This window comes from Melospiza georgiana, chromosome 15, assembly GCF_028018845.1.
Source record: "Melospiza georgiana isolate bMelGeo1 chromosome 15, bMelGeo1.pri, whole genome shotgun sequence".
NCBI classification, from domain to species: domain Eukaryota; kingdom Metazoa; phylum Chordata; class Aves; order Passeriformes; family Passerellidae; genus Melospiza; species Melospiza georgiana.
Window position 1 is genome coordinate 15,708,521 of NC_080444.1, and position 18,997 is coordinate 15,727,517.

The 18,997-nt window shown below is 40.4% G+C and overlaps 1 protein-coding gene across 6 annotated transcripts in view; it reads left to right on the forward strand.

Moving 5' to 3' along the window:
* Window positions 1-18,997, forward strand: part of ANKHD1 (ankyrin repeat and KH domain containing 1) — a 102,208-nt gene that overhangs the window by 12,182 nt on the left and 71,029 nt on the right. For all 6 annotated transcript variants that reach the window (XM_058034493.1, XM_058034494.1, XM_058034497.1 and 3 more), the window contains exon 2: window positions 3,011-3,164. In XM_058034493.1, coding sequence (XP_057890476.1) covers window positions 3,011-3,164 — 154 coding nt within the window. The remainder of the gene's footprint in view (window positions 1-3,010; window positions 3,165-18,997) is intronic.

The following is an 18,997-nucleotide window of genomic DNA, read 5'->3' on the forward strand; positions in this document are numbered from 1 at the left end:
ATATTACAATATATGATTATTGTAGGTCACTTCCATTCACAAGAGACATCTGATCAATTAGGTAATTTCTCACTCTGCTATTAGTGATAGAATATCCAACTGTTCATTCTCTCTGGCTTTGTCTTATTGTGTGAGAAACTGCATTGATTTACAGAAATGTCAGACATTCCGACTTGAAAATACATTGAAGTTTATTCTGGGAGACTGGCAGTGGTGCAACTATTTTAACATTTTGCATATGGATTTTCAGTATTTTCACACTCAAGATATATTTTTATTGTGGGTATGTTATTAAGCTCTTACTAAAAATCAAAATAAAACCTAAAAATTGATGCTTAGCATGTGCAGTAATAAGGAAAGCATCTGCCTTCCTATGATACAAAACTATGATGAAAGTATTGTGTATGAAGCAAGAATTTTTGAGAGATTTTAATTGTGCAAAGTCTCTGGAAGTACAGTTGCTGATGTAAGGAAGAGCTGAAAGGCAGGAAGAGTTCATAAGAGTGGTGAAAAGAGCAGACTACACCAGTACTACCCAACTTGTATTCTTAAGTAAAAACTGTGTGTGTAATTTACTCTAATTAGTAGTGTTTGCACAATCATTGTTAAAAATACAGACTTATTTTGAGGTTCCTGTAAGCAAAATGCATTCCCTGTTGGGGAGACAGAGGTTCCTTGGAAGCTGAATATTTGAATGGTGAATTAACACCGATTTAGGCTCAAGATGTGGATTGTTGCCTGTAAAATCCAGTAAATAGATCCCAGTGAGCTTGTGCTGGCAGCAGTCAGGGAGAAAATGGTCCATATCTTTCCCAAAGTGTCAAAACCATGAAGTTTTAGAATTTGCAGCAGGACAGCTTCTGGCAGGTTGCTGCAAGGCTGCTGTGCTGCTGTGCTGCTGTGCTTGGCTGAGGAGAGCCCTGAGGCTTGCCAGGAGCCACTGAGTGTTTCTGCACTGTTTGTTGTGCTCAAGTGCAGTTGCTTCAGTGGGAGGTGACATTTTTACTCCTTTTGGTATGTCCTCAAAAGGGAGGACTGCTGGTAAATGTAGTGGTGTAGACAAAGAAAAGTGTCCATAAGAATCTAATAAAATTTCTTGTATTTGGTTCTCAGCTGTATATAATGAATGGTCATGTGGACACAGTGGGAATTTCTGCCCTTCACTAGATCACACAAACATGTTGCACTAGGAATAATATTTCCATCATATTAATGCCTTGTGTAGTCTTGTGGGGAAAAAATGAAAACCCCTGAAGTACTCGTGTAGGTAAGGGTGAATTTTCCCAGAAATCAGTTTTGCATCAGAACTCATGAAAGCAGAGAGTCCTTAAGCTGGCTATGGACTAACCTGGAATTTGAGTTCTGCTGAGGGGACTCTTACTGTAGGGTTACATTTTGCTGTGTAAATAGCTCTTCTTTGTTTGTAGTAAAAATATGTATCACTGGTTTAGGTCACTGATTTTCTTCTTGTTTAATGTTCAACTCTGTTGCAATGACAGTTTCTTATTTTAGTTGGTTGCACTAACCTAGAAATCTTGCTTCTCTGAGCCCCAAATCAGAGCCTGCTGCCTTACTTTTAATATTTGTGTCTGGCACACAAGATCTACTATCTGTAAGCTGGATAGGGTCACAAATATCCACTGAGATGTGGGCCTCATGTTTAGTGTTCCTAAAAAGTCATACTTACTCCCTGATTCCCATGATATTCCAATGTGAGCATTTCCCTGGCACACAGGGCTGGCTGGGACACCAGGGATAGTGTTACAGCAATTTCCATATCAAAAAGGGGAAGAAATGAATGAACCCAAGTTGCTCTTGAATAGCAGAGCTCTGTGCTGCTCCCAGATCCTGTTAACGTTGTTCACACAATGGAGCACTTAATGAATTTGCAGATGGCCTGATTTGATTTTTTTTTTTTTTAAAGTATAAATTTTCCCCTTCCAGGGGAAAATGAGGTGGTAGTTTTCTGCTGGGGAGAGAAAAATAGGGGGAAGTATTTTGGGGAAGACTGAGAAAGGGAGATGACACTGGGGTATGAAGTGGGAGAGGGCAGCAGTGGCTGAATAACAGGAATGTCTCATTTCTGCAGCAAATCTAAGGCACCAATAGTGTTGGTACAGATAACAGACAACATCTAATTATGAAATAATGTTTTTGTCTTAAAATACTCCTGAAAATAGAGGAAATTATGTCTGAGCTTGGGAGATTCTGAAATGTAGCTGTGCTCTCTTTAGAGTGTGAGTCAGGTATCCTCCTTGTTTACTCTGGCAAGCTGTCATAAAACTGCAGTGTGTTATGTTGAGTAATTCCATGGGCTTGTGTTTGGAGGTCACGTGGGGCACTGGTGGGACAGCATTATTGCTGCTTGGTTGGAATACCTGCCTGCCTAATCCTGCTGCAGATCTCTTCTTGCCCAGAAAGCAGAGCAGGCTGGGCTAATGCTGAGTGCCAGCTTGGGAACAGATGTTTTGCTGTTGAATTTTGGTCAATTCTCTTGTTCCTGCTCAAAATAAACAAAATCTTTGTGCTACCTCTGTTGAAATGATTTTTAAAAGAGAAATTAAAAGCATCTAGGGAAAACATTCCATCTTTCCCTGGCACTCAGATAGGTCCAGCTGTACCACAATCATTACTGGTGGCTTTTATTAATAACATGGTAGATGAGCTTCTGGTGACAAAGATGTTCCAGCTTCTTGTGTCTGCCTGCTTGGGTGGTTAACTGTGCAAACATGCATAACACTTATTCTGTATTTTATCTGAGTTGAGTGTTTTAAATTGTAATTTTTGCAATAATTTTTTTATGCAGGGTTTTTATATTTTGTGACTTGAACTACCTCTTCAGTCTGTTGACCAGATGTTTTCTGTAGTTTCGTTCTTTGTTGTTGGCAGTTAAAACACAATTATGATAGTCCAGTTAGATTATTTTAGTGGGATTTTTTGGGGGTAATATTTTAGATTTGCTTTAAAGCTTCAAAAATGGTAAAATTGGTTTTTCTAACTTTGCCAACAGGTCGAATCATTTATTTTGGACCAAGAAGATCTTGATAACCCAGTGCTCAAAACCACATCGGAGCTGTTCTTATCGAGTGCTGCAGAAGGTGCGGACTTGAGAACTGTGGATCCAGAAACACAAGCAAGACTTGAAGCCTTACTGGAGGCAGCAGGTACTTCCCTTGTCTAGTTCTTTTTCTGATTTATACACAGATCTGGCAGCACATCAATTTTGACACTAGTGAAATGTTCAGGAGTCTGGGAATTTCCCATGATGAGCAGAACATGGAAAAGAAGCTCATAACTCTTACAAGTGTTGCAGGTTGCTTAGTGCACTCTTTCTGTACATACAGAGTTAGAAAAATTAATTTGAATTAATTGGTATTTCATATAATTGAGATTAAATATGTTACAAGAGGGAGAATTAATGAGGAGAAAATACAAGGAAGTAGACTTGCTAAAATGACTTTTTTCCTGCTGCTTTGGTCAGTATATAATTATTAATTCATTACTCCAGAAATTTACAGGCAAAATACTTTTTTCTCTGTTTTAACTTTCACAAAGGCATTTTTGCATTCTGTACTTCTGAGGTATCACTGTTGGAAAATACATATTAAACATTCCTGGTTTGGAACAGACCTGATGAACATAGTTGCTTCTGCATTTTATTAGCTTAAGAGTGAAAGCTTGACTAACTCAAATCCTCCTACAATTTGTCACTGGGATGTTTGTCAGGGATTTGGAAATTATTTGTTAGTTTCAAAATTCCAAGGACAAAAAGATATAAAACCTCTGCTTTGAAACAAATCACATTTGATCATCATGGGTGTACACTCAGATTTGTAGTGGTGTGCTAAAATTGGAGCTTTCACACCTTACTTTGGAACACTTCAGGAGCTACATAAAATAGCACTTATTTGCAGGTGTGTAGATGCTAAACTGTGTACAGTCTTAAAGGAGAATTTTATTCTAAGAAAGCAAAAGGGGCAGAGATTTGGGATCTGGGTTCTCTTTGCATTTTGGATTTGAAAAAACCCAGTTTAGAACACAGCACAGCTTTTGTTAGCAGGAAAGTGCAGCAGCCTATCTGCTGTCACTCTTGAGGACCAAACTTTGTTTTGTGGGGAAGACAGGCTGTTCCTGGGATACTGCATGCACTGAGGGAATTTGAATAATTTCCTCCCTTTTTAAGCAGTTTTAAAAATACAAATCAGTTCCTCTCATGTACCTGGTGGCTGCTGTGTCCCAAAGCCTATTTCTGGCTTTATAAATTGCTGGTGTTATGGGGCAATGCTGGGGCTGCAGTGCTCACAGAGATCTCACAGTATTTGGCATATCCAGGAGGTGCCTTTGCTGCTTGTAGCACCTTTGAGAATGCTGAACTCAGATTTCTTAGCACTAGTTTGGTATTTGTCCCCAGGATTACATAATTTGTTTTTTAGCTGAGGTTTCCATGTCTTGGTTTTCCCCAAGTACATGAGCAGAGAGGAAGGAATCTGGAAAGAAGAGCAAATAAAAAAAGGAGTGCCTTTGTTTGAGGACTTCCTCTCTAGAAAGACTGGACAAAATTAATGCCACTTGATGAATGTGTGAGATCAGAAGAGTGAAAATACTCTGGGGAAAGTTCTCTAGTTAAGCTGTACTTGTGTTTCCCACTGTGGATTGGAATACTAAAAATAACAGGCTAACCTAAAGAAGATGCTGTGAATCTGGTAGTTCATTAATAAAAGCCATTATTTGACAGTGATTGAAAAAGAAGTTAGTGGTTTTGGGAGGTGTTCTAATATCTTCACTGGATTTATCTGGCTGGTTTGGCTGAAAATACCCTTTTTAACCCTGAGTGAGCTTCTAGGCTTCCATCATGGCAACCTAGTGTTGGATGTTTGTATTCTTTTACAGTTTGGTAAAAACAAGTGATATCTGCTGTTCTTTTAGTTACAGTTCAGTCCTCAGCATTAAGGATGGCTTGGAAAAGTAGGAGGCAGAACTATGGCTCAAACACATTTAAAGCCTTGTCTGTAGTTTCCAGCCTTGGTTGTGATGATCCCCCTGTGAGAGGCTTGATTCCACCTTACAGCCTAGAAAAAAATCAATTTTGTGTTCAGTGTCTTGGATTTCTTAGGGTTTCTCACGTGCCAGGCTTGTGGACGTGTCATTAGGATCCTAATGAGTGTGACTTGCAAAACAAGTTTTGCTCATTCTTCTTGAATCCTTTAATGCTCCAATCTCACATGGCCCTGTTGTTTATTAGCTCAGGAAGGTGAGTTCTAGCAACTGCAGCCACGTGGGATATTGTTCTTCAAAGCACTTGTGCAGAAGTGCTTTTCAGCCATTGTGGACTGTATGATTTGTAGGGGCTGTGTTTTGTTTGTGAGGAGCTGTCTTGATTTGACAGCTGCTGCACAAGAAGCCAGAGGTTATTTGAACTGCTTGAAGATGTTTCTGTAGGTTGTATTTACCCACCATGAGAGTGCTGGATATTTTTTCACTTGCTTGTTTGACTTGCTTATTCTGTTCCAAGGATTGTGGATGTTGAAGGTGAGAACCTTAAGCCAAATTTCCAGCCAGAGGGTTGTGTCTCACCCCCCTTGGCATAGCAGCAGTTACACACATGTACATATCCATGTGCATCCAAAGATTTCTTGTTTTTCTCTAAAAACCTGCCAGATTAGCTTCACTTTAGACAACTATACTTTATTCTGTGAAAAAGCAGGCACTTTAGCACTTTATTAATGAACAACTACCTTTAAACAGCTGTCAATGTTTGTATTATTTCAAAAAAATTAGTTATACAATCTGAAGACCAAGAGACCATTGTAAATATCAGTTGTTTCCACCTTCAGAAACTGAAGATAATTTAAAACAACTGAATTGTGTTGTTTGGCAAGTTTTAACCTAAACAAAGTCTGGTATATCTTCCTTCAGTTTAACTCCTATTAGCAGAGAAGGGATTTATAGGTAAAATAACCTATGGAATGAGAACCATCCTGCTTGGAGGATGTTTCCATTTTTCAAGCTGTAATTAAACAGATTATTAGTATTCTGAGAGTGGAGTCCTGTTCTGCACTAGAAACATTTCTCTCCACTGTTAATTAGGGTACTGTGGATTTCTTAAAATAATATTTCAGCTCTGAAGAGTCGTGATTCTTGTGTGGATCTTCAGAAAGAAAGTGTCAAATGCCCTTTTTAGGGGCAGAATTTGACAGCTAGAGATGAGAGCTCTTTGCTACTGGGAATGAATAGTTTGAGTTTTGAAAGCTCTTGTTCTTCTTGGTGAGTTCTTTGTGGGTCCTCAGGATGTGTTGGTGAAAGGGCAAAGTGGGATAATTCCAACAGGTTAAACCAGTTTCATTTTCTGTTCCCAACTTGTATTGGCATCAGGAGGGGGAAATGACTCTCCTGTGTTGTGCAGTGTCTTTCTGCACGTTGTTTTTTGAGGATAGGAAAGGTGTTGGTTCAGGCACATGGCCAAATAAAAATCCTGGGTCCCCATTTGGTGTATACTGCAGCAAAAGCACAGATTTCTACAGAAAGTTGTGAAATGTCAAAATGTTAATCCCTGCAGTTAAAATACCCTGTTGATAGTGTTTCAGCATGGTTTGGCTGAGTTTTCTGGGAAGTGAAATAGAGTGTTACTGAACTGCTTCTTGACTTGAGGAAATAGCTTGAGTGCCTGTGTCCCTTCCAGCAGAGATTTTAAGTGTGTTCCTTCTCAATCTGAATGTTGAAACACTCTGACAATGAAGCATCAAAAAAAAAAAAGATGCAGAAGAAAGTGGTAGAGAAACTTCAGCTGCCTTTGGGGGACATGATGTTCCTTTATCTACACAGGGAGTAGTTCTGCAAGCAGTGAGTTCTTCAGGACTCCCACTATTGTTTGCAAAGAGGCTTGTGAGGAAAATATTTTGAGGGAGAATGTTGAGCCAAAGGTTTGTTTAATGAAACATGTGAATAGTCCATTCTTATGTTCAAACAGTGAGCAGTTATCCTTCTTTTTTGATGAAATACAGTATTAAAGGTAGCTAGAGACCCTCACAAATGGTTTGGTGTTTTTGGGACTTTGAGGGATTAATTGTAGTGTAAATGGTGAAAGAGAACTCGAGTTCTAATAATGTTTTTGTTTATACCTGTGAATTTCAGTAGTTGGAAAAGCTGCTAAGGTGGTGGGGGGAATAGGTTGTGTATTTTGGAGCTGGGAAAGGCAGAAAGTGGAAGTGATCACTGCATTGCAGAAATGCAGAATACAGATCACAATATGAATGAGCCCAGATGAAATCTGCCTGCTTTAGGATCAACTGAAAGGTTAGAATAGATTCAGCAATGGTGGAATTGAGTGCTTTCCCCTGTATATTTATATTCCTATTTACTCACTTGCCAACCTATTGACCAAACCTGCTTTTTTTTTCCTCTTGTGATGTGATCTAACCCATTCATTATTCACTAACAGCAGGGGTTACCAGGGAGTGAGCTGTGGTCTAAAAGAACAGTGCCAGAGAGGCACAGCTTGCTTTCATCCTGCATCTGAGGGAATCCTCAGAAAGTGACAGAGACTGGGCTAGAAATTCTTTGATCATGTTCTTTGATTCATATTTATGATGAATAAGATTCATGTGTGAACTTGGTGTTTCTTTTCTTAGGGCTGATGAGTAACTAAGCTGTGATTTAAATGAGGGTGGGCATTAGAAACTTAATGTCTGAAGGGTTGTCCAAGCTCCACTTGAAACTATACAAGTGGGGGTCTGCAGGAAACAGATTCCTGTTTGTCATTTTATTGGTTGCACTCTGTGCTTTTGGAATACAGCAAATGCATATCTAGATCTGTATTGGTGTTTTGAAATAAAGAGAAGCAGGATCTTTTTGGGGGGAATCAAAGAGGATTGCTGGAATTGGAGCAAAGATGTAACTTTATTGTAAAAACGTTGCAATATCAAATTCGAAGTGTGTTAAACCTCCTTCAACATGGCCAAAATCTTACCTTAGTCCAGTTAATGTAACTGTAAACCAAGAAAGGCTTTTCACCATAATTTGTTCTGATCTAAATACTTGGTGTTACATGGGCATGGGGTACAGACCAAATAAGGGAAACAGTTTTCACTAGGACAGTTTGAACAGGCTCCACTGTAGGGGTTTCTTTAGGGATCAAAGCAGCCCTGCCACTGCCATCACCACTGTCTTGTTCACTGCAAAGCTTCTGCCTTTTGAGATACTGGCACATTACAATGATGTACTCATTTTCTTTCTTCACCATCTAAAGATTCAGAGTGGGAAGGAATATATGGTATGTGAAACACAGAGATTTGTTGTGCTTTTGAGTAAGTTGGATAAACTCAGTTGAGTGCATGTAATTGAATTATTAATATTATATCTCTCTGAGATTTTGCATGATTTAAATATTTTTTTCTATTCTAGTAGGCTTTTAGATTAGAAAAAGTCTAGTCTAATCCTGCTCTTAGTCAAATTAACTTCCATGCTTTGACAGTGTGTTAAATGTAGCAGCTTCATATTTTTTAGCTGTTTTCCAGATGGATTTTGCTGTGAAGAACAATCTCATTGTCATAACACTTAAATTGCTGCCTTTAGATATCAGATGGCTGTTACCTTACCAGCTCTGAAAGCTTTACTTCTGGAATTCTTTGGCAAAGATGATTTTAACCTTTCTTCAGAGGGGATGGGGAGTGGAAAGAGAGGAGACAAAAACTTACCAGTTTTATTTTTGGAAGTATAAAAATTGACTAGGGTTCTCCTCAATCTCTCAGGTTGCCTACATATTTATATATATCTGTGTAAGTATGTCAGAGGTAGTAATAAGTAATCACTAAGTTCTTCATGATTGTACCATTAACAATTTGTTTCATGATTCTACCATTAACGATTTGTGCAATCCTCCTTTTAACAAGAATTTTTTCAGTTCTGAATATAGTTTTTATTACCTTCTCCTTTCTATTTTCCTTCTGCTGTATTTTATTTTTCATGCAAGCTGGATTCTTCTGTAAGATGGAACACCCTTTGCTCTCTAGTTCCAATATGGGAAACAAATTATTGCTGCTTAAAAACTTTTTTCCATTCAGTATTGATTTCAGGACTACTTCTTATATTAGTACTTGGAGTAGCTTCAGCCAAAAGGAATGTGGGGAGAGTTTGGGCAGGAGAAAAGCAGCAGTGCTTTATTGCCAATCCTGTGTAGTGCAGAGTTCTCTTTGCTCTGTGTCTCTCCCTCCTCTCAGCAGGTGGATGTGGTGCTGTCCTTGGGAAGCTGGGAGGGAGGGGAGCTGAGATTGGAGCTGTGGAAAATGAAGCAGTTTTTGCTCTTGGAAGTTGGAGCTCACCAGAAAGTGACTCTTCTCCTGAAATGTGTCAGGAGAGAGTGAGGAGGTAGACAAGCCTCAACCTCTTGTATCTTCTGCAAGAAGAGTCTTAGTAGTTTATTAAAAAAACCTCAATTACACTGACTTGAAATCTGTATTTGCTTTTTTTATTATTGTCTGCATTTGTCAGTCATGTAGTTTCCTTAGCACATGGTGATAAAATTACAGTTTAGAAGTGTTCAAAAGAGAGTTTGAATATTGGCTGGATGCTTTGAGGTGTGCAGATGATCGGATCTGAATCAGTTTTTCAGATTTCCCTTTTTGGGATTTTTTTAATGTTCTGTATCTTAATATTCAACCATGGTGGCAGTAACCAGTGCCAGGCACTTGCTCCATACTGGACTAACTGGTAGGTCAGGTCAGGAGTGTGGATGTGGAGCCACACCTCCTGGAGCTGGGGGAAGTGTCCTGTGGGGAGTCACTGCACTGGAGCAGGGCTGATTGCTGCCCAAACACTCTGGGTCATGTGCTGGGCTGGGGACACCTCCTGAGGTGGGCTGTGACACATCTGTCTGTAACACTGCTGGCAGTTCTGTAATCCTAGCAAATATTTGGGGTCTTTTAAAGTGTCAGAAGTAACTGAGATTTACTGAGTCGTCTGTCGCAGTGGTCACAAGGGTTGCAGGATGAAGAGAGAGATGAGAAGGTTGACCTCATTTTCAGAAGGCTTGATTGATTATTTTGTGATATATATTACATTATAACTATACTAAAAGAAATACAAGGAAAGGTTCTCAGAAGGCTAGCTATGCTAAGAATAGAAAAAGAGTGAATAACAAAGATCTGTGTCCCAGCAGAGAGCGAGACCCAGCTCTGCTGTGAGCGGTCAGTAAATCCAAACATCCACAGGAGACCAATCATGGATCCACCTGTTACATTCTACAGCAGCAGATAACCATTGTTTACACTTTGTTGCTGAAACTTCTCAGCTTCAGCAGGAAAAATCTTAACCAAAAGATTTTAATGAAAAGATGTTTGTGACAGTCGTCAATACTTTGCAGTGTAACACATGAATTGGTTGATTTTTTAAAATTGTTTGCTCAACTGTGACAAAATGTTACTGTTGTATGTTCAGGAAGTAATTATAAGCAAGTTTCTAAGAAAACAAATGGTAATAAAGTATATGCATAGCACAAATGATTAAGTTCTGCTTATTTCTAGAAAGTCAAGCTAGTTTTCATGAGATTAGTGCAAAACAAAATATGTGAAATATACTGCCACTTATCTTTGATTCTACTTATGGAAACAAGTGGCTTTTTTTACAGTGAGGTATGAGCATCTTACTTTCCTGCTATAAATTATTTTATGCTGTTTTACAGGCCTTACTTTGAAAGCTAGAACTTAAATCTCTAAATTTAAGATGAGCTGTAATATATTAAACATCTTGCACAAAAAGACAGTTTATATTCTTTGTGAATATGAATTATTTAAATACTTGAAGATTCAATACATACTAGGATATGATAAAAAAAAATATTGCATTGCATAAAGTTATCCTGGTTATATTCACCAGGAAAGTAGTTGCAGTGGGAGCAAAATGCACAGTGCAGATCTTCAGGGAGTTTTCCCCCTATGTAATAAAACTTGCTTCCAAACCAAAAATTGCTAACTTGTCATTTAGGCATCACCTTTCTCTGAAATTCTGCACAGCTTCTTAAAAGTTTTTCAAAACTTTGGCTGGAAAAAATCTCTGTAGATTCAGTTTTATCTTCTTCTCTGCCTTCTCCTCAGGCAGATTCATCTGTGCTTGTGCCATTCCTGCTGGGTGGCTTTAGGAACTGGTTAGACAGAGAATCTCCAGTGCTGGAAGCTCCAGAGCATGCCAAGCCCACTGCAGTCCTTGGGATCAGAAGGTTTTTTGGACTGCCAGTCCTGAGTTTTATGTACTGAAATATGTAACTCAAGGGTGAAGGGAACACTGAGCTGCTTCTTTTGGAAGAGCTTTGTGAGGGAAGGAAGAAATATGGAATAAAGCAGTGAGTGGTTTTTGGTGGCTCTGACTCTTGTTTAATGCAGCTCATGTTCAGTGTTCCAGTGCAGCCATCCTTAGAGCTGATTTGCAGACTGATATCACCCTCAGTTTTTGATTGTTTTTCTAAATAGCATCCAGCCTTTTTCTGTCCTTAACTCATGTTCTTCAGACTTTCATCTGTTCTTGTTCTCCCTGGAGTCTCTGTATGTGATCTCTGCTCTTCATAACTTTTTGCCCCAAATGAGTGGTGTTATGAAGCTGAGCTCTATTGATGCATGGAGAGAGGAGTGTTATTTCATCTGTCCTGCAAGCTGTGTTTTGTTTATACATCTCCATTTGTTGTCTTCCTTTTGCTTTTGGTTTGCAAGTTGAATTTGTCTTTAAATCTACCACTACTTTTCTGAAGAGCTATAACAAATTATTCCATATTTGTGCATTTGATTATTAATTTTCTGATTTGTGTTTGACTATGTCCTTTAAAAAAAAAACCTCCTCAACTCAGAATCATTATAAAGGCTAAAATTGTGTCTTTGCTTTCAAAGAATTAGTTGGCTTTTGAGTAGCAAGAATGTTCTAACCAACCTGGCCTGACTTCCAGCTGGCTTTGTCTAAAACCAAGGAAGCAGCATGTTTTGGAAGTCTCTGGAGGGAAAGCAGCAAGATTTGCTAATGAGAAAAGGATAAACTTGCAGTGTGGCTGTGCTTTTGGCTATCAGCCTTCACTTAGAGCAAGAGCACCCAGTACCTGATCCTCCCCAGCAGCAGAGACACAGCAAGAGATAGAACAACTTTATTCTAGTCTTTACACAGATTAAGAGCAAAGACCTGGAGGAAATAGTGAGAGAAGTTTGCTGTGGTAGAACCTTAATTGGCTGGACTTTTCCATTCTCACTGTTGGAAGCAGCTTCCTCCATTGGATTCCTGCTTGTTGCAGTTTCTCTCTGCACTTCTCAGTGCTCTGAAGAAGCTCAGTGGAATTTGCTCTGTGTAGTGCCACGTCTTGGATTCTGTGACCTCAGATGGACATCAGCTCCCATCTGAAGCACTTCAGAGACGTGGAACTGGGTGAAAATGCATCTCTTCCCTTTTGTTTATAAAACTGCAAGAGAGTGCTGCAAAAAATAAATGGATGGGATGACCTCCCTGGGATGTTCTTGTAGAGGGGTGTTAGCAGTAGATGGGTGTGTTCTTTCTTCAAGTTGGGTCAATATTGGGTAAAGTTGGGTAAAATAAATTCCATATTTTCTTTCTAAAGACTCTAGTATCCTGATTTTGGCAGTTTGGTACTCCAATCTACTGTGGCATTCTTTAAGGTTTTCCTTTCAGGGTCTTTTGTTATGCAACATGTATGTAATGATGGCAGTACACTGAAAGGCTGTGGATCATTTTAGGCAGAGGAGAGGGTTTCATGAAGAGTTTCTCAAATGTTCAGTTTGAGACAATTTATACACTAGTCTGTGCTATACACCATTAGTGTGGTGATTGTTTTTTTAAAGAAGTGGTGCACTTGATCACTCTCTGAAAATACTCAATATTTTGGCTTGCTTTGCCATACATAATTAGCATCAACTAGGGGCTAAAACTCTGTGGGCTTCTGAATTAGCTCAGTGATTTTACTGACACTCAATTTGCTCTTAGATCTTTGTTTGAAAATGTAGTAGCATTTTAAAGTGTCTTTATATCCAGTCAGTTGCTGGGTACTGTACTGAGTCAGAGTTGCTTTGTGGTTCAGGAAGGCAATTGCAGCCCACTGGGGCTCAGTTTGCCCCTGACTGCCACAAACTTTGAGAAGAGTTCAAGTGGGCTGTTTGTCTATAAATAGCACTCAAAGGTTACTTGAGTTCTTGCCTTCCTGCATCTCTGTTGTGCAGGGGGGGTCATATCCTGGAGTCAGTCTCCACAGGGGTGTGATACTTTCCCTTCCTTTAGGTTACTCAAAAAGCAGAAAGTAAATCTGCTGTCTACCCCTTGTCCCACTAAATAGGTGGGAGTGTCTGTAAGGTAATTGTTTTCAAGGGCCACAAGCCCTAAAGAGGATGACACATGAAATACTGAGCTGAGAAGTCAAGGACAGGAATTCTGTGCACCTTTCTCAGCATTAATATTTTTTTCCTTCTGTTGATATTTCTCAGGGATATGTGAGGTTTTCCTTTGCTCCCTATCCTCCCACAGTGGGCAGTGCCATTTCCACGTTCCTCCCTCCCTTGTTAGTAGCAGTCTTAGCTCTTGGACATGTATCTTTCAGATTCTTGGAGCCAAGCAATTGTCAGACTTGAAATGAGAAAACATTTCTCTCTGATAAGCCATGAAAGGAAGAACCGGGAAATGAAGAAAAATTGCCAACCATTAGCTGTGATATTTTTTCTGTAAAATAATTAAATAAATGGTACATATTTCCATATTTGATGGCACAAAGTAAAAATGTGTAGCTTTCTTTACAGAGGTGATAAGTTCTGCTTCTGGATCATTTAGCAAGTTCCATCACTTGCAAATTTGCATCACTTCCATAAATGCATCCCATGCAAAACCAGGACACCACCTTTGTAGCTGCATGGGTAAATATTGTGTGCATTACAATCTTAGCTTAAAATAAATTCCCCAAGAGTGACTTAGGGGTTTAAAACTACTTCATACCAGCACCCAGAAGCAATCAGATTCTTCCTTCTCTTCCTTGCCATAGAGGAGTGTCTGAGCTGATGCCCAAAGCTCAGAATTTGAGCAGAGCTGTGATTCTGGCAGGGCACTGGGTGGGTGACAGCAGCTCCCTGTGCTCGGTGCAGGGATGGGCTGGAGTGCTCTGGGATGTGCTGGGTTATGCTGGGATGTGCTGGGTTATGCTGGGATGTGCTGGGGTGCAGTGGGATTCTCTGGAGTGCTCTGGGATGTGCACTGGGGTGGGCTGGGATGAACTGGGATGTGCTGGGATGTGCTGGGGTGCACTGGGATTCTCTGGAGTGCTCTGGGATGTGCACTGGGGTGGGCTGGGATGAGGTGCACTGGGATATGCTGGAGTCCACTGGGATGCTCTGGAGCCTGCTGGGATGTGCTGGGTTGCACTGGAGCATGCTGGGGTGCGCTGGAATGTGCTGGGGTGCCCTGGGATGCTCTGGGGTACCCTGGGATGTGCTGGGGTGCACTAGGATGCTCTGGGATGCTCTGGGGTGCACTGCAATGTGCTGGGGTGCAGTGGGATGCTCTGGGGTACCCTGGGATATGCTCGTGTGCTCTGGGGTGCACTGGGATGCACTAGAGTGCACTGGGATCTGCTGGGATGCTCTGGGGTGCACTGGGATGTGCTGGGGTGCACTGGGATGTGCTGGGGTGCAGTAGGTTGCTCTGGGGTACGCTGGGATATGCTCGGGTGCTCTGGGGTGCACTGGGATGCTCTGGGATGCTCTGGGGTGCCCTGGGATGTGCTGGGATGCTCTGGAGTGTTCTGGGGTGCACTAGGATTCTCTGGGTTTCTCTGGGATGCTCTGGGATGCTCTGAGGTGCACTGGGATATGCTGGAGTGCACTGGGATGCTCTGGAGCCTGCTGGGATGTGCTGGGATGCACTGGAATGTGCTGGGGTGCACTGGGATGTGCTGGGATGCTCTGGGGTGCCCTGGGATGCTCTGGAGTGTGCTGGGGTGCCCTGGGATGCTCTGGGGTGCACTGGAATGTGCTGGGGTGCAGTGGGTTGCTCTGGGGTACGCTGGGATATGCTCAGGTGCTCTGGGATGTGCTGAGGTGCTCTGGAGTGTGCTGGGGTGCCCTGGGATGCTCTGGAGTGTTCTGGGGTGCACTAGCATGCTCTGGGATTCTCTGGAGTGCACTGGGATGCTCTGGGATATGCTGGGGTGCACTGGGATGTGCTGGGGTGCTCTGGGATGTGCTGGGATGCGTGTTGGGGTGCCCTGGGATGCTCTGGGGTGCTCTGGGATGTGTGTGCTCACACTGCTGGGCAGGCTGGGGGGCAGGTGACTGCCCAGCTCAGGGATGTGCTGACTCTGCTGTTTATCTGTGTCCTGTTCCCAGGCAAACAAAGGCAGGCGAACAATTCCGGCCGTGGCTGAGGTTTTCCCTTAGCTAATCACAGCCAGGCTGGTGAGCAGCACACAACCAGAAGAGCGTTTGTTTAAAGTCTATAAGTATAAAATGGAGTTGAATGCTCTCTGGTGTGGAAGGTGTGGAGGGTTTGTGGCAGGAGGAGATAACAAAGTTACATTGGGCACCCCAAGTAGTTTGCTGTGGTTTTGCTGCTGTGGCAAATTATTCTGGGTGTGTATTGCTGGCTTTTATCTGTGTTAAGGGTGAAAAAAAAATCCCTGACTTGGTCATTCAAAAAAATTTTAAACAAAGTGCTAAGCTCCTATTTTAACTGTGATACCCAGTGTAACTCCCATTTAATCCCAGCAAAGCACCAAAACAAATTCAGGTTTTTCAGAGTCACATAGATAAACCACTGTTTAATCCCGTTCTTTTCCTTTATGATTTGAATTAAAGTTAGTACTGTGTTTTAAATACCTTTCTCAAATCTTCTATTTTCTTGCAATCAAAAGCAAGTTGGGAAGGTCTTAGTTGCCAATGGGTAAAGTGTTTTTTCTATTAAAAAAATAAAAACCAAACCAGAATAAACCCCAACAATTTAGGGAAGCTGGTGGAAATAGTTATTCTCAGACAGAGCTGGCAGTTGTTTTCACTATAATATTGCCTCTGTCCTGATTGCAGTTGTGCTTTAAAACACAAGGTAACTCAAGAGTCAGAGTTCCCTCCCAGATGGTTCCCCACAGTGAGATGGGTGGAAAAGCTGTTTGCTGCTGAAGTACATCTGTAATCATGACACCAGAGTCATTCATGATGCTTCCATACAAACTACATGCAATATGTGTGGGATCAAAGTGCCTTTGTTTGAGTGATCAGCATCATTTTCTGCACATCTGTGATGAGTGTGTCTGGAAATCCTGTTCCTGTAAGGGGTCAGCAGTGTTGAGGGTTGCATCTGGGAACTTGTTGCCTTGTAGTAAGGCAAATGTTTCTCTGATAGAGATTTAATAGAAAAAAAAAACTTTAAAAAGTGAAAGGTTAAATTTCTTTATAAAGATCCTGGATTAGGGAGCAAACATTTGGAACAAACATTGTGAATGAGTGACAGGAAGTTGTGTGAGGTGGGTAGGATGGTTTGGTGGCTGTTTGCTGTCCTATTCAGGCAGTAATCTGCTGTTCCTGCATGGTTTTCTCTCCTCTCACCAGTTCTGGTGCTGCCTAGAAAGACCTTTTGCTGGTCAGATTATCCTGGGCTGAGAGAAAACTCCTCCTCTTTTCCCCAGTGTGAGTGAGGGCAGTGGGGGAAACATGGGGAGAGGAGGAACACAAAGTCATCCTTCTGGGAGTGGCCAAGTGTTAGATTGGCACAAAAAAGCTCATGTCATTTTAGCTTTAGAAAAGTGTTCATACCTGGGAGAAAATGGATACCTAATAAAAACTTGGAAAAATCAAACTGACAGAAAAATTGAGAGTTCTGCTGTAGCAAAGTCTGGCATGGTCAGGATTTTAAATAAGATGAGGAGGTAGTTATGTGGATAATTTTTCTGGTATTATTCTGTCCTATCTGACCTCTCATATGTTAACAAATCTCTGCTAGGAGGTTTAAACCAATCTTTTATTTCAATGTTCTAATCCAAAATATGTCTGGTATTTCATATCTGTCAAATACCTGTATTCTTCCTTGCATTCTGAAAACAAAGGAGTGGGGTGGATTGGGTTGGCAGAGAGAAATGAAATTAAATTTCAGACTATTTGGGAAGATTGGGACTTTTCTAGAAACATCTGTAAGTATATAAAGCTGTTTTTCATTGCTGAATTTTCTTACTGGGTTTCCAAGCTTAACTAAAAATGGAAGTTGGTGGCTGAGGTAGTGAATTCCCTGATTAGGTCACCCTTATTGGAGTGACGTGAGACTAAATTGAAATCTAAATTTATAAATTGATACTTAATGAATCTAATTTCTCAAAAGAAATGTTAATGAATATTGACTAGTTAATCAAGGATTTGTGTTTGTGTGGAATCTAAAATTAGCTTTCAGAGTGTGTGATATTTAAGCACACTAATGTAAAAAGGAGATGATCTCAAAAAGGAACTCTTGCCATCAAAATGTTACTGAAATATCAGTAAGAACTAACTTAGCTGCAGAAGTGCTTCCTGGCTTTTGATTCTGGAAAAGGAAAATCTCAGTGCTCCAGCTGCTGTGCTGGAAAGAGGAGAGAATGTGGTGGAGATTGCTGGCTCCTGTTCCCACAAGTGCATTGAAAGAGATGTAAATGCAAGTGTAATATTAAATAGAGTTTGTAGTGTCAAGTAAGTGAAAAATGGGAGCTGGAATTAGGAGAAGTTTTCTCCCAAGCTGTGTGTATGTTGGAATGGCCTTTCAGGGTTTTTTTTTTCAGGCATTCCCTTTCACTTGTGAATATTGTGGGTGATTTCCTATTATGTTTAAGAGAGTGGATTTGTGAAGAAGGGATATTTTGAGATAAGGACCATAAAATACAGTCCAGCATAATAAATTTCTGCTTTTGCCAAAAAATGCTTAGCAGATGATCTGAATATGATTTTTCAGATTGCACTGAAAATGTCATTTTTGAGCATCACAGTTTGCTGTCAGGAGTATGATTTATAGCAATTGAGAACTCAGCTGCTCTTAAATCTATGGGGAACTGTGATGGTGACACATGAAATATTGTAAAATGCTAACTAATAAAATTTTAAAAAATCCCCTCAAGCTGTAGCTCTTAATTTCGTGCTAAATGAATTTTATTTAGCATGTCCAAATACTAATTGGGAAGAAGAAAAATAAAAATTGCAGCCAGTGAGTTCTGTTTGTGCCATGCACTTGGTAAGATGAGAAAATAGTTTTTTAGTGAAAATTTCTATCACCTGTATATAAAAGGATATTTTCTTGAGAGAAATACCCATACAGCAGGGCTGGTGGAGGTCCAGTGAGCTTTCATTGCTCTGGAGCTGAGCTGAAATCAGACCATAGCTGAATTTTCAGTGGTAGTGATTCCAAAGGGGTGTGTTTGGCTTGGAATGACTGAAACCTCAGTGTAGTTTTTGTAGTGTTTTAGAAAACAAAGCTAAAATAATCCCTACCATATCAAACTGGGAATAGTAGTGTTGAAATGGCCTACTGAAAAATGGAGAAGCATTCTGGATAATGCTTTTCTCCAAAAAATAGCCAAAAATCCCAAATGGGATTGCTCAGTCTGTACTCTCACATTATTTTCCTTATACTACAATTAGACTTTCCTTGTAGTTCTAATGTTCTTTAGCTTAGTGTGAACTAGTTTTTTTTAACAATACTTCATATGAAAGTTTTTTAAAGCATATGAATTTTAGATGAGTGCACTAGAATGAATTATTAGTATTTTCTAATTTCTTTACCTGAAGAGCACTACTCAATATGTGGCTTTTGCCTTGAGGACTTTAGCCTGAGCAATCAACATACAATAAGCTACATGTAAATATTAAAATATATTCAAAAAATTGTAAATATATTTATGTCCCTCATTCTGATGCTGCAAATTAGGTATCTTAATGCAGTGAAACTTGCAAATGACTGTTCCTTTGGGTTTGCTTTGCTTTGGACTGCTCTTTACAAGCAAATGGGGGATGCTTTTCTTTGGTTTACT